The following is a 13575-nucleotide window of genomic DNA, read 5'->3' on the forward strand; positions in this document are numbered from 1 at the left end:
ACCTGTTTCAGTCCAGATGGACTCTGTGTAGCCAGAGGTGTTTTATCTACTTAGCAGACCATGGCCCAGCTGAGGCACCAGCGCCTGGTGGCTAAGAGTGCAGGTTCAGAACTCCGAATGCCTGCGTCTGAATCTTGGCTCCCCTCCTGTGCATTTATGACATTGGGCAAGTTAAAGTCTGTTGCCTCAGTTTCTTCATATGTCAAATGGGGAGAATGATAAAATGAAAGCCTATGTTCTTTCCACTCCAGCAGGTGATTAAACATGATTTGAGTTGGTTCTCACATTTTTCAGTGTTGGCTGGGACCTGGCAGACATCACATGATTGTTAGGCTCTCAGGATTAAATGAGCTGGTCCATGTACAGCACTGAGCACAGCGCCTAGTCTATGGTGAACCCACAGACAAAAACAAACAAACAAACAAACGAACAAAAAACCAAAGGTTTTTTTTGTGTTTGAATACTGCCAACACCTTTAGAAGAAAGGTGCTAGTCAAACCAGTGCTACAAATAGCAACTAAATTTTTCCCGTCACACATTGACTTTCATCCTGTTGAGCCTTGTAAACTCAATTTTTTCTCATTCTCCCTTTTGCAAAATACAAGCTGTTCCAACAGTTCTGCATCACAACCAAAGTGTTTTATGCCGCCCTTGGGATTTTGTGAGAGATGTTTCGAAAGTACCTTTTTAGAAGCTTCCGTGGTTGGAGTTGCTCCCCCAGCTCTGCGTTAAGTGCAGAAAGCTTCAGAGCTCCTGGCCCATGGAGCTGTGGACGGCAGCTGGGGCTGACCCAGAGGCTAGATGCCAGCTCGAGAAGGCTTCTTCCAGCCGGTGAGGTGGGCATGGGGACGCTGAGGCCAGCAGGGAGGTCAGGAAGGACAGTGAGTATAGGGGCTGGGAATGAGCAAATACAGGTCCAGAAGCTGTCCACAGAGACAACAAGAACCCCTTGTCATCTTGCCTCTGCTCCTATGAACAGTGAACCTACTGCCGGTGTCCTATAAAGAAGAGGTGCAGCTGGAAGGGTGCTTTCCTGGAAGCTGCCTTGGGGACTTCTTCCCTCTCTCCATCTGTCTCCAAGTCCAGTGGGGGAAAAAAATCCGAAGAAATCGCTCAGCTGCCGTAAGAAAGTGCTGTGACTTTCCTGCTCTGATCTTGCCAGATGGGGCTTCTACTTTTTCTTATGCTAAAAAAGGAAAAACCTTACATTTGTGTTTTTAATTACTTTCCAGGAATTTCACGAGCACTATCTCATTTGAGGAAGGAGAAAGCTGAAGCTGAGTTGGGCTAGATAAGTTTTGCTAATGTCAAATATTTCTTGGTCTGACTCCAAGGGGTCTGACTCCAGTTTATATTAGATTGGCTCTTTGTTTGTTTGCTTCAAAACATTTATTAGTGGCTAAATCCAACCACCTAGGCAAAGTCAATTTTTTTCTTTTTATTTAGCTATTTATATATTTTTAAAGTTTATTTGTTTATTTTGAGAGCGAGGGGCAGAGAGAATCCCAAGCAGTCTCTGCACCACCAGCGCAGAGCCCAACTTGGGGCTCAGACCCATGAATCACAAGATCTTGACCCGAGCCAAACCAAGAGTTGGGCGCTTAACCAACTGAGCCACCCAGACACCCCTATTCTTTTGTTTTTAAACTGAAGTTTGGTTGACACAGAGTGTTACATAGTTTCAGGTAGACAATGTGTGATTCCACAACTCTGTATATTATGTTGTGCTCGTGACAAGTGTAGCCACCGTTGGTCACCATACAGTGCCACTGACTACATTCCCCGTGTTGTACTTTTCAGCCGCATGACTTCCTCATTCCATAACTGGAAGGCTATCTCTCCCACTCCCCTTCACCCATTTTTGCCCACTCACCCACCTCTGCCCCTCTGGCAATCATCAGTTTATTCTCTGTATTTATGGGTCTGTTTCTGCTTTTTTGTTTGTTCTTGTTGTTGTTGTTGTTAGATTCCACGTATAAGTGAAATCACATGGCATTTGTCTTTCTCTGACTTATTTCACTTAGCATAATAATTCTAGGTTCACCCATGTTGTCTCAAATGGCAAGATCGCCTTTTTTTTCCCATTCTTTTTTTATGGTTGAGTAACGTTCCATTAAATCTATATATCTATGTCTAGCCCATCTTTTTTATCCATCCATCTATTCATGGATATAGGTTGGCTCTTTTAACAATCTAGTGGGAGCAGTGCTATAATCATTATTTACACCACCACCATGAAACACATTTAAAATCCTACACTACCAATTTGAGGTAGCAGTAGGATCAGTGGAATGATTTCGAAGGCTTCTGCTTATGAAAGAGATACTCATTTAGAGAAAAAGAAGATACCTATTTGAAGCACCCTTGAAAAGCAATTTTAAGATAACTAGATTGTCTAAGTATTGACTCTAAAGTTCTATGAAAAAATAACAAAATGCTTATTAAAGCTATCATACTATTTTTAAAAATCAAGGATATCATATAAGGTTATGCTCTTGTCTTTTTTTTTTTTTATTTCTATATGTACCTTTTATGGTTGTGAGCCTTGCATTCAGAATAGGGACTGTTTGGGATGCCTGAGTGGCTCAGTCAGTTGAGTGTCCTACTCCTGATTTCAACTCCAGTTATGATCCATCCCAGGAGCCTCCATCAGGCTTCAGGTTCTGAGCTGAGCGTGGATCCTGCTTGAGATTTTCTCTCTCTTTCCCTCTGCCTCTTTGTCCCGTTCATGCATGCTCTCCCTCTCCCTCCCTCCCTCCCTCCCTCCCTCCCTCCCTCTCTCTCTCAAAATTAAAAAATAAGAGGCAGCTGGGTGGCTCAGTCAGTTGAGCATCTGACTTCAGCTCAGGTCATGACCTCACACTTCGTGAGCTTGAGCCCGGCGTCAGGCTCTGTACCGACAGCTTGGAGCCTGGAACCTGCTTGGGATTCTGTGTCTCCCCCTCTCTCTGCCCCTCCCCCAATCATGCTCTGTTTCTGTCTCTCTCAAAACTAAATAAACATTAAAAAAAAATTCAAAAACCCAAAAAACTTTAAAAAATAAAAATTAAAAATAAAAAAATAGGGACTGCTTATCCCCATTTTATAAGACCTTAAAGTATTTATTTCACCACTTTATTTAAAAAGTTTATAGTTCTTTTAATTTATGGTTCATTTCTGGCCATGTAGAGGGTTGATATAGTGACAATTTTTGGTTAAAGCGTCTGCTTGTAATGCTCATAATGTTCTTTTAGGAAAATACAAGTTCCAGCATATACCTCCTGAAAATATAAATTTCCAGGAATATTATAATAAAGTAGTTTTTAAAAAACTTAAGAGTAAATTTCTTCTGCTGAAGCTTTTATCATGTAGGAAAACATTTTATCAATGATGAATGATTTTCAGGTTGAGTAGTGACATCAGACAAAGCTGAAATAAGCCCATATTTTGCAAACATAACCACATTGTAGTTGAACCTCCTTAGACTTCCTTCTCTAAGGATTGCATCCTCCACATGAACCATAAATCCCAGTGCACTGACGGGTGATTGATTTCACTGTGGAGTGTAATAGATTGAGGGAGGGAGGGCTACCTCACATGTCAGAGAGCAAACCTTCCTAAAAATCACACTAAATGCCTTAATTTTCCCTTGAAATCCTTAACGATGCTTTAATGCCAGACGGTGTTCTAGCATATTTACTCTATTAGCTTTAATTATTACATCAGATAATGTGAGACAGGTACTAATATCAACTCCAGATTATCCAGTGAAGACTCACAGGTCCAGGTCTGGAGAGTAACTTATCCAAGGTCACAGTTAGGAATTCAAGGGGCCAGGATTCAGACCTAGGTAGCCTGGCTCAATACCCCAGTAATGATCACAGCATTGCCACTTTTCTCCCAGAAGGCCCACTTTGGCTCTATAGCTGCCATGCTCCAGGAACATTCAGTTGAAGGACTTTACTTCTCTCTTTGTGGATATGTATTTTAATTATAATGGCAGAATGGATTAAATTCACTCTGTTGTTTCCCACAAGGGCAGTGACTCCTTTAGGGAACAACTGAAGTTTGGAGACAACGTGGACCTTTGTGGTATGGCCTTAAGACCAACACACCAGGCGCAGCCAGAGGAGGAAGCAGACCCTGCAGGGGATGTGGACACCAGATGGATTAAGGAAGATTATATGGTTAGGAGTCCTTTTCCTCTCGTCATAATGTGGAGAAGGTACATTTGCCCATTGTCAGGAGGATCACAGACATCTTAGCTCTCTAGCATGTGGGACTGGAACATCAGAAGCTCTAGGTAAAGATTTAAGTCATTAATAGGAAGGCTGAACTGTTACCTACATCTCAAATTTCTTGAAGACTTGTACTCCCCAAAGAGCTACACAAATATTACTTCTGTAAGTGGGACTTAGATTGATTGGGTGTGGGAACTGGTCTCCTGGACAGAGGAATTTCATCAAAGATAAATAAGCATCTTCCATGTTTAGTTGACCTTTATCCGGCCTTGATGACCATGTTCTGGTTCCCTCCCCTCTGCCCTTGTAACCTGCTTGTCCCATATCTACCTAGCTTGGGGAATTATCACTGACTGGGAACTGTGATCCTCAGTAATCTAGCCACCTCCTCCCCACTTGAAACTTGCCTCTTCAAGGAAAAGACCATGTGCTATCAGAGAAATGGGAACTTGCCTATCTTAAAGATGTTTGTATGCTCGAGTTCAAGCCATGGCAGAGAGTAGCAGGAAGAAATGTATGAGCTATCTGAGGAGTGGGTGAAATGGACCTGGAACTCAATCAGGATTACGTTTAAGTGGGACGAGGGCAACATCTGATGCTGAGGGTGGAGGTTCTCAAACTTTGTTGCACCTCAGAATTACCTAAGGGATGGCTTTTAAAAATTCCAGTGCTCCACCTTCACCAAGACCAGTTCAGTCAGAATCTCTAGAATTTTGGTCCAGACGTCGGTATTTTTAAAGGTCTTCAAGCGATTACATTTGCAGCCGAGTGAGGGACCCACTGAAATGGAGGTATTGTGGACAGAGGATAATTTCTGGCCGAGTCTGGCTCTGATGACGAAGTCGCAGTGGCCCGAATGTGAAGAGCTGTGGGGTCGCCTTCAGCACTTGCAAGTGCTCACAGGTCTATATTTGAGAAGTGACACACGCTGTCCTGGGAATCATCTTTAGAGCCCATGTTTGTATCTAGCTCTTTAAGGTGTAAGGTTAGGTTGTGTATCTGAGACTGTTCCTCCTCCTTTAGGAAGGGCTGGATTGCTGCTTCCCTCTTATGACCGCCTTTGCTGCATCCCAGAGGTTTTGGACTGTCGTGTTATCATTTTCATTGGCTTCGTGGACTTTTTAATTTCCCCCTTAATTTCTTGGTTAACCCATTCACTCTTTAGTAGGATGTTCTTTAGTCTCCAAGTACTTGTTGTCTTTCCAAATTTTTTCTTGTGGTTGATTTGGAGTTTCATAGCGTTGTGGTCTGAAAATATGCACGTTATGGTCTCAATCTTTTTGTATTTGTTGAGAGTAGAGTCCATGCTTGTATCAGTCATGTTTATTATTTTCTGTACTTTATGATGTTTTGATGTCTTAGGGCCTTGCTGGCTGAGGATAGGCTGCTCTTCCCAGAGATGGTTAATTCCTAGAGATAGCAAACCGGCTTCCTTGTGAGTGTGCCTTTCCTGTGCAAATCGACCAGCCCAAAGCCCATATCCCCAACCACCTCCTTCATCTAACTCTTCATGTGTCAAACCACGAGGCTACCCACCCTGTCACCCCAGGGCCAAGTCAGCTAACTCAGACAGCTAGAGACCACTGTGATAGTCCAGAACCCCCTAAAATCAGTCTAACGATCCAATCCTAAACGAACTCAAGCTTTCCTACTTTGCCTCGCCCATTCCTTCCCACAGAAATCACAATAAAGGCTCAGGGCCAGGCTTTCTTTCTCCTCTCTCTTTCTGTCTCCCAACTGCCCCAGTGCTTCCCCATGTGGCCTTTCACGGTGTGGTAACTAAGAAGCTCTTTTGTCAAGGGCAGTTGTCTCTGTGTCTGTTACCTTACCATATGGGATTAAAACAAATCCAGGGTGCAGATCTTGAAAGTGTTAAGGATTTCAGCATTTACAATGAAATCCAGGGGTACCTGGGTGGTTCAGTTGGTTAAATGTCTGACTTTAGCTCAGGTCATGATCTCATGGTTGGTGAGTTCAAGCCTTGCATTGGGGTTCTGGGCTGACAGCACAAAGCCTGGAGGCTGCTTTGGATTATGTGCCTCCCTCCCTCTCTCTCTCTCTCTCTCTCTCTCTCTCTCTGCCTCTCCCCTGCTTGTGCTCTCTCTCATTCTCTCAGAAAATAAATAAATTATTTAATTAATTTATTTATAATAAATTTAATTATCATTAATAAGTATTAATAAATTAAATAAATTTAATTATTACTAAATATTTTTATTAAAAAATAAAAAATAAAATAAAATGAAATCCAGGGGCATCTGGGTGGCTCAGTTGGTTAAGCGTCTGACTTCAGCTCAGGTCATGATCTCGCCGTTTGTGAATTTGAGCCCCGTGTCAGGCTCTGGGCTGACAGAGTCTGGAGCCTGCTTTGGATTCTCTGTCTCTCTGTCTGCCCCTCCCCCACTTATTCTCTCTCTCTCTCTCTCTCTCTCTCTCTCTCTCTCTCTCAAAAATACATAAACGTTAAAAAAATTAAAAAAAAAGAATATGAAATCCAAAGTTACTTCCTGCTCTAGCAAGTGACTGCGCATGATTTGAGTTGGTTTTCTATAGTTTTTCAGTGTTGGCTGGGGCCTGGAAGCCATTGCATGATCTCTGGGCACATGGCATTTGTAGTTGTGGGCTTTGCTGTTTGTCTGCCAGGACTTTGCACATGCTGAGGCTTTTGCTGAGGTTTGTACAGGTGAATTTGGTGCTCCTTGGGCTGGATTAGACATCCCTAAAATTATCTCTGGCTCCAATGCCATGTTATTTCTAGAAACAGTAGTATCACCTGGCACTGCTAACTACTCCATCCTTGAAATTCTCTTTCCTTGGCTTCCATGGCGCCCTGCTATATTGGATTTTCTTCTACTTTTCTGATTGCTCTCTTTAAAAAAAAAAATTCTCTGTGCATTCCTCCTCAGATGCCTAGCCTTTATTTTTAGTTTGAAAGCATTTACTGAATAAGTAACACATGTATGTATGCAAGGAGGGTATTCAGTGAAAAGTAAAGATCTGTCCCACCCTGTGCTCCAGTTCCTCAGACTTTTAATTTGGTTACAGATGTGTGTTGGTGTGTGTGTGTGTGTGTGTGTGTGTGTGTGTGTGTGTGTGTGTGTGTATGTGAAATGTATAGGACATATACAGGCACATGATACGTACATACACACATTCCATGTGTTTTAATATATAAATGCTGTCAGACCATAATATTGACTTATTTACTCTTCCATTTAGCAATTTACTGAGCACCTACTCATGCCACACACTGTTTAGGAACAGGGTAAACACTGTGGTGAGCAGATAATTTTCATAGAGTTTATATTCTATTCGGAGGGGCAGGTAAATAAAACATTAAAAAAGATAATTTCAAATAATAAGAGATGATTAGAAACTAAAGCGTGATCATGTGATGGCAGGCAGCATGGCAATATTACATAGGGTGGTCAGTGAAGGCCTCTGCAAGGAGGGAATGTATGAGTCCAGACAGCATCTGAGTGGTGAGGGGCCAGCCTGTGAGGATTTGTGGGGAGAGCACGGGAGTGGACACTACAAGTGAAAAGGCCAGAGTCACGGATGGCTGTACTGTCTACTGTCCTGCACCTTGCTGTTTCACTCACCAGCATGTATGAGATGGTTCCATATGTGTCAGATAAAACTGCTGCTTCTTTCTTTCTTTTTTTTATTTATTTTGAAAGGGAGAGAGAGCACACATGGCGGGGGCAGAGAGAGAGAAGGAGAGGGGGAGGAGAGAGAGAGTGCGCACACACATACTAGCAGAGGCAGAGAGAGGGAGAAAGAGAATCCCAAGCAAGCTCTGTACCGTCAGCACAGAGCCCGACACGGGCCTTGATCTCGTGAACTGTGAGATCGTGATCTGAGCCGAAATCATTATGTATTAGTGAGATGGACCCCTTCCATACGTTAGACGTGGAAGTTTGTCTTTTTTCACTTTGCTTAATCTAGTGTCCACGAGTAAAGCTGCTTTACATCTAATTAACAAATTGTGTGCTTTACGTCATGCTTAGACAGCCCATCCTTCAGTGTTGCTGTTCCTCATGATCTTGTTTTGGAGCTGCTCTGTTCCTCCTCTGTCTCTTACTCTGAGCTTCGCAGCCATGTCAGTTGCCACTGATGAACTGGTGATGTCTAAATGTGTTTCTTGAGCCCGGATTCTCCTGACTTATACCCAACTGCCCACTATACAGATCCATACCTCATATCAACTTCCTCCGTACTGAACTCACCACCTCCACCTTGTCCTGCCCTCAGACTGGTTACTCTTCCTGTGCACTCCATTTCAGGGAGCCCGGAACGTCATCTTTTCTAGATAGCCCGTGTCTATCTGATACCTCTTTCTCTTTTATCCCTGTTCAGTCTGCACTAAGTTCTATTATCTCTGCCTTCTAAATAGTTCTCCAGCCTGTCCACTTCTTTCCATTTCCATTACCACTTGCCTAAATGGGCCAGCATTATCTCCAGCCTATATTTATACATGAGCTTCCTTGTAAAGGTCCTTTTTGTCATGTCCTTCTCTAGTTCCTTCTTCACGTCATAGTCAGTGTTTATATTGGATCCTATCACTCCTCTGCCTGAACATCTTCAATGGCTTTTCCTTCTTTTCCTTCTCCTTGTCCCCACCCTTCTTTTGTCTCCTCTTTCTTCTTTAGGGTCAAGTCCAAACTCTTTAATGTTGCTTGTATCACTTGTGTGCTCTGGTCCCTGTTTGTTTGTACCTGTAGCATAATCTCTTAATACTGGAAGTATGCACCCCTTAGCCACACCAATTAGATCTAGTCCCATCAACAAGTTCCTGTCGTGTTCTTTGGACTTGGGACGTTTGCACATGCTGTTTCCTCTGCCTGGATGCTCCTTTCCCAGCTGTCTTTATCTGGCTCTGCTATTCCTGCTTGCGCTGAGGTCCTACACATCACTTCTTCATAAGCTTTTACTAATGCTCCTACCATCCCAAGTCTAGGCTAATCGCTTAGCACAGTGTCCTGTATTTTCCCCATCATAGTACTTGTCACATGATAATGCAATGCCTATTTATTTTCCCGAGTGCCCTGGTAGATTTCAAATTACACATGGGCTTCGTCTTCATTCCTTCAATAATTTGGATTGAGGTGCTAGAAATACTGTGCCATTTTGATTACAGTTGAATCCTGTCTAGCTGTGGGCATGGAACCATCACTCAATAAACAGCTGTTTATTGCACATACAGATGAACGAATAACTTCTTGGATTTTCTTAGTGTAGCCTGGCATCTGTACTTAAGGTTTTGTGCCAGTTTGTCCCTTTAACACACCAGGATATACTAATGTAACATTGTCGAGAAAGTCACATCCAGGGATTTTATGTTCTCTGTCAGCTTTACATGACATTGTGGATTAGTAATTCTTCCTTTCAATGTCTCCTTGCTGTGTCTTTGACAGCAATATTTCCTCCAAGTTTCTGGTGGGCTAAAGTTCCTTGGTGCATTCCTACCCTCGTACCACACAGGTATATGCTGGATCGGCCCCCACAGAGCTCACTCTAGTTCCTCTTCATTCCTGGGCTGTTGGTGAGGAGACAGTGTTGAGGCAAGTGGGCTCAGGCTTTCATCTCAGGGGTGGGGGGTAACAAGTCTTTATGATTCACTGAGCAGGCCCCCAAAGTGTTTGTTCTTAAGTAATGCTTGTTTCTGTATAAAAGTAACATCCATTGAGAATGATTAGGAGAAATTTGGAAGGTACACCATCAGGAAATAAAAATCACCCTTAATCTCATCACATGGGGAGCAATTGTTAGCTTTTTGTTAATGAGGGGTAGCACCCACCCCATGGTCTCGGTGGCCATCTATAAATCCAGAGCTCCCCTCCTCTTGGCCCTGCACTCTGGACAACCGTATTTGCCTCAGTCAGCATCTGCACTGGTTGGTCCGGGGCAGCATTTCAGCTACACAGATTCAGCACCAGCACAGATTCAACGCCCATCACCACCCTCCCAGCTTGCTCCTGTTTTCTCGTTTCCAACAAATGAAGCCACCGTCCACCCAGTGACCCAGATTAGAGATGCTCCTTAACTTCCCTTTTTCTCATGCCTCCATATCCAGTCAAGCTTCTATAGTTTCCACCTCCTGCCTGTCTCTTGACTCCATGCCCCTAATACACTGTGTCAGTCCTCTGGTCCAAACCCCTTCACCTTTCTCCTGGAATAGGGCAGCAGCTCCCCAGACAGACCTCCATGTTCCTAGATCCTTCTCTACACTATGGCCACAGTGACCACACAGGAACAGTAGGTCATCATGTCACCCCATGAGTTCAAATCCTTCCGCTCTTTACAAGGTCCTTCCCCAAATACCCAGCCCCTGTTGAATCATTGCTGCTGGACCTTCTTCACCCTCCTCTTCTCCTGATTGACCTCTAGTCAACCTATATTTCTCCATTTAGCCATCTTTGTCTTCCAGGAAGTTTCCCCTAACTCTCCTCTCCTCTCAAAAAGTCTAGCACAGAAACTGCTTCTCAGGAGCCACTCCATCCATCGCCCCTTCACCGCTCACATTTTCCTCCCACTCCATCTGTGAGCCCCTGCGGCCATGAGTTGTGCCTTCTTCATCATGTGAGCCCATCACCTTGCACAGGCCCCAGTGCATGGGGGGAACTAGCAAAGACTGATGGGGCCACTATCTGCAGGCCTGGGGATCTCTACCATGCTGTCTTTGGCCACTGCTCAAAGGAGGGGTGGAGAATGGGGCACCTGCCCCACAAGGAGATTCTTCTTGTGTGGACGCTTTTCCAGGTTCCCTTTCCTGAATCCAGTCCTCGAGGCCCCCCTCGTGGTGTTGCTGACACAGACACCTCCTGACAGAGTTAGCTTTAGGGAGCGGAGCTGCCCTCTCTGGCCTGGTCCCTGCCTGCTTTCAGGGCTCACACAGACCTTGTCCCTGCCGCCCCTGCCCCAGCACCCGGCGGATGGCGGTGGTGATCTCACGGTTGCGCAGGCTGTAGATGAGTGGGTACAGCAGCGGTGTGATGTTGGTGTAGATGAGTGCCAGCGTGCGGTCCCGCCGTGGGGAGTAGCTGGCCTTGGGCCGCACATACATGAAGGTGGCACAGCCATAGTGCAGGAAAGTGACGGCCAGGTGCGAGGCGCAGGTGGAGGCAGCCTTGTATCGGCCCCTGGGGGAGTGCAGGCGATGCAGGGTGGCGGCGATGGCTCCGTAGGAGGACAGGATGAGCAGCGAGGGCAGCAGCAGCAGCACGAGGCAGGTGCCCAGCAGGGGAAGCTCGTCGGCGTAGCTCCGTGTGCAAGCCAGGTCCAGCAGCGCCGTGATGTCGCAGAAGAAATGCACCAGTAGGCGGGAGCCGCAGAAAGGCAGGTGAAAGATGGCCACTGTGAGCCCCACGGACACTGCCAGTCCCCCGAGACAGCAGGCCAGGGCCAGCCTTGCGCACAGCCCTGGGGTCACCACTGTGGTGTAGCGCAGCGGGTGGCAGATGGCCACGTAACGGTCATAGGCCATGGTGGCCAGCAGGAAGCACTCGGCCCCACCCAGCGCCACGAACATCTGCATCTGAACTGCGCAGCCCAGGAAGGAGATGGGGCTGCCCCCGCCAAGTCCTGGCGTGGCCAGGTCAGCCAGGGAGCGGGGCACCACCACCAGAGTGTAACAGAGCTCGATGGCTGACAGCTGGCACAGGAAGAGCAGCATGGGTGGTGGGCTGGGCACTGAGGCCACAGCCACCAGGATGAGCAGGTTCCCGCCCAGGGTGGCCAGGTGCACGGCTAGCAGCAACAAGAAGAGCACCGGCCTTAGGTGCGGGAACTCAGAGAAGCCCTGAAGGAGAAAGCCACAGGGCATGGTGGCATTGCTGGGGCTGTCCATGCACTGGCCTGCCCAGAGGCACCTGTAGGAAAGAAACGGGGAAAGGGGGAGCTTGCGAGTATAGTCCCTCCACCCTGCCGCTTGAGGAAGGGCTGGATGGAATTTAGAGGTGGGAGGGAGTAGGGGCTGCAGAGAGGGGGTAGAGTGTCTGGATGCATTTCCAGCCCCACCTCCCCATGATGGACGTTTTATTAACTTGTGTAGTTTTGTCTCCTGGACTAGAATTCCCAAGGCTGCTTTCTCAACATGCTTTTTCCAAAGAAGCCTTAATTTTAGGCCCTTTGCTTGCAACCTATCACCCCTGACCTCCACCTACAAATGATTCCCTGCTTTCAGACCCTAGGTATTGTTTGGTGGGTCCTGTCTATAGGCAGGAGTGTTATGCTGTCCTCTGCCTTAGCTCCTCAAGGCAAGAATTGTGTCTTTATGCCCTGCTTCCGTTACCTCCTCCCTGCCCTGCACTATCACTTTGAATTGCTTTCTGTGATGTGTCACAGAATCACAAAAACAAAATGCAGATGAAGACCTTAGTGATCATCTCCTACAACCTCATAATTTTAAAAAGGAAAATAAAGCTGGCAGGGTGTGTGTGTGTGGGAGGCTTAACTACTCATAGAAAGCTAGGAAGAGAATCTGCATTCTTGAGGCTGAATCCAGAACTTCCCATGACCCCATATGGGTCACTGGGATCAGTTGGCCAGTTCATATTGATTTAGAGTTCAACAGAGACCCAGGTCTGTGCCAGGTGCTGAGGCAGATGTTTAGGCAGCAGGGGTGTTTGGTTGGAAGGCCTCTCTGGGTGCATCAGGAACAAAACGTCCCTAACATTTTTATTAATACTCTGTCAACATGAGAAAAAGTGATGTGTATCTGTTCTAACTCGCCTTTCAGAGTTAGCAGTACATTCCAAATTTGCCGACTGAACACAATTTCTTTCCCAGAGTCACCCATGACTCATTTGCAGGCAACATTTGGAAAACATTGATAGCCTGTAGGTTGGCTGCAATTGCTGCAAACCTCTGCAGTGGGGAACATAAGGTGATAGGGACTTGGAGGCAAACTGGAGGAGGGTGTTTGATTTTCCAGTAGTTATTAATGACATCTCTTTTTATTTCCTTATCTCTTTTTTATTAACTCTAATTGTAAGCTCAACTATTATTTCCTCTTAGTGCCTCTGAGTCACCGTTAATAACCAATGTTGGAAGTGGAATTTGTGCTGTTATACCATAGAATGCAATAACAATAAAGCCTGGTCAAGGGCAGGAGGTAAATCATCGGTAGAGCTGGAAGGAGTGGGAAGAGCTTGATTTCTGCTACCTAATGCTCTTTTTAGAAAGAAGAATTCTGAGGGTTTATATTTATCACTCTGTGCTATTTCCTATCATCTGAGTGGAGCACCTTCAAACCGCAATTGGGGTCTTACAGAGGAGGATCCTGTGGGGTGGGGGTGGGGGGTTGGAGAGAGGGGGAGTCACTTCCCATCTCTTTTAGAGCCCTCACATTTGT

At 45.6% G+C, this 13575-nt stretch overlaps 1 protein-coding gene across 1 annotated transcript; it reads right to left on the minus strand.

Annotated features, from left to right (window-relative positions):
* Positions 1-11103: 11103 nt before the first annotated feature.
* LOC125154071 (olfactory receptor 10AC1-like) lies at positions 11104-12069 on the minus strand. Its single transcript, XM_047837742.1, has one exon. The coding sequence runs from the start codon at positions 12067-12069 to the stop codon at positions 11104-11106; it is 966 nt and encodes a 321-aa protein (XP_047693698.1).
* Positions 12070-13575: the final 1506 nt, after the last annotated feature.

Source organism: Prionailurus viverrinus, chromosome A2 (genome assembly GCF_022837055.1).
Source record: "Prionailurus viverrinus isolate Anna chromosome A2, UM_Priviv_1.0, whole genome shotgun sequence".
Classification (NCBI taxonomy): domain Eukaryota; kingdom Metazoa; phylum Chordata; class Mammalia; order Carnivora; family Felidae; genus Prionailurus; species Prionailurus viverrinus.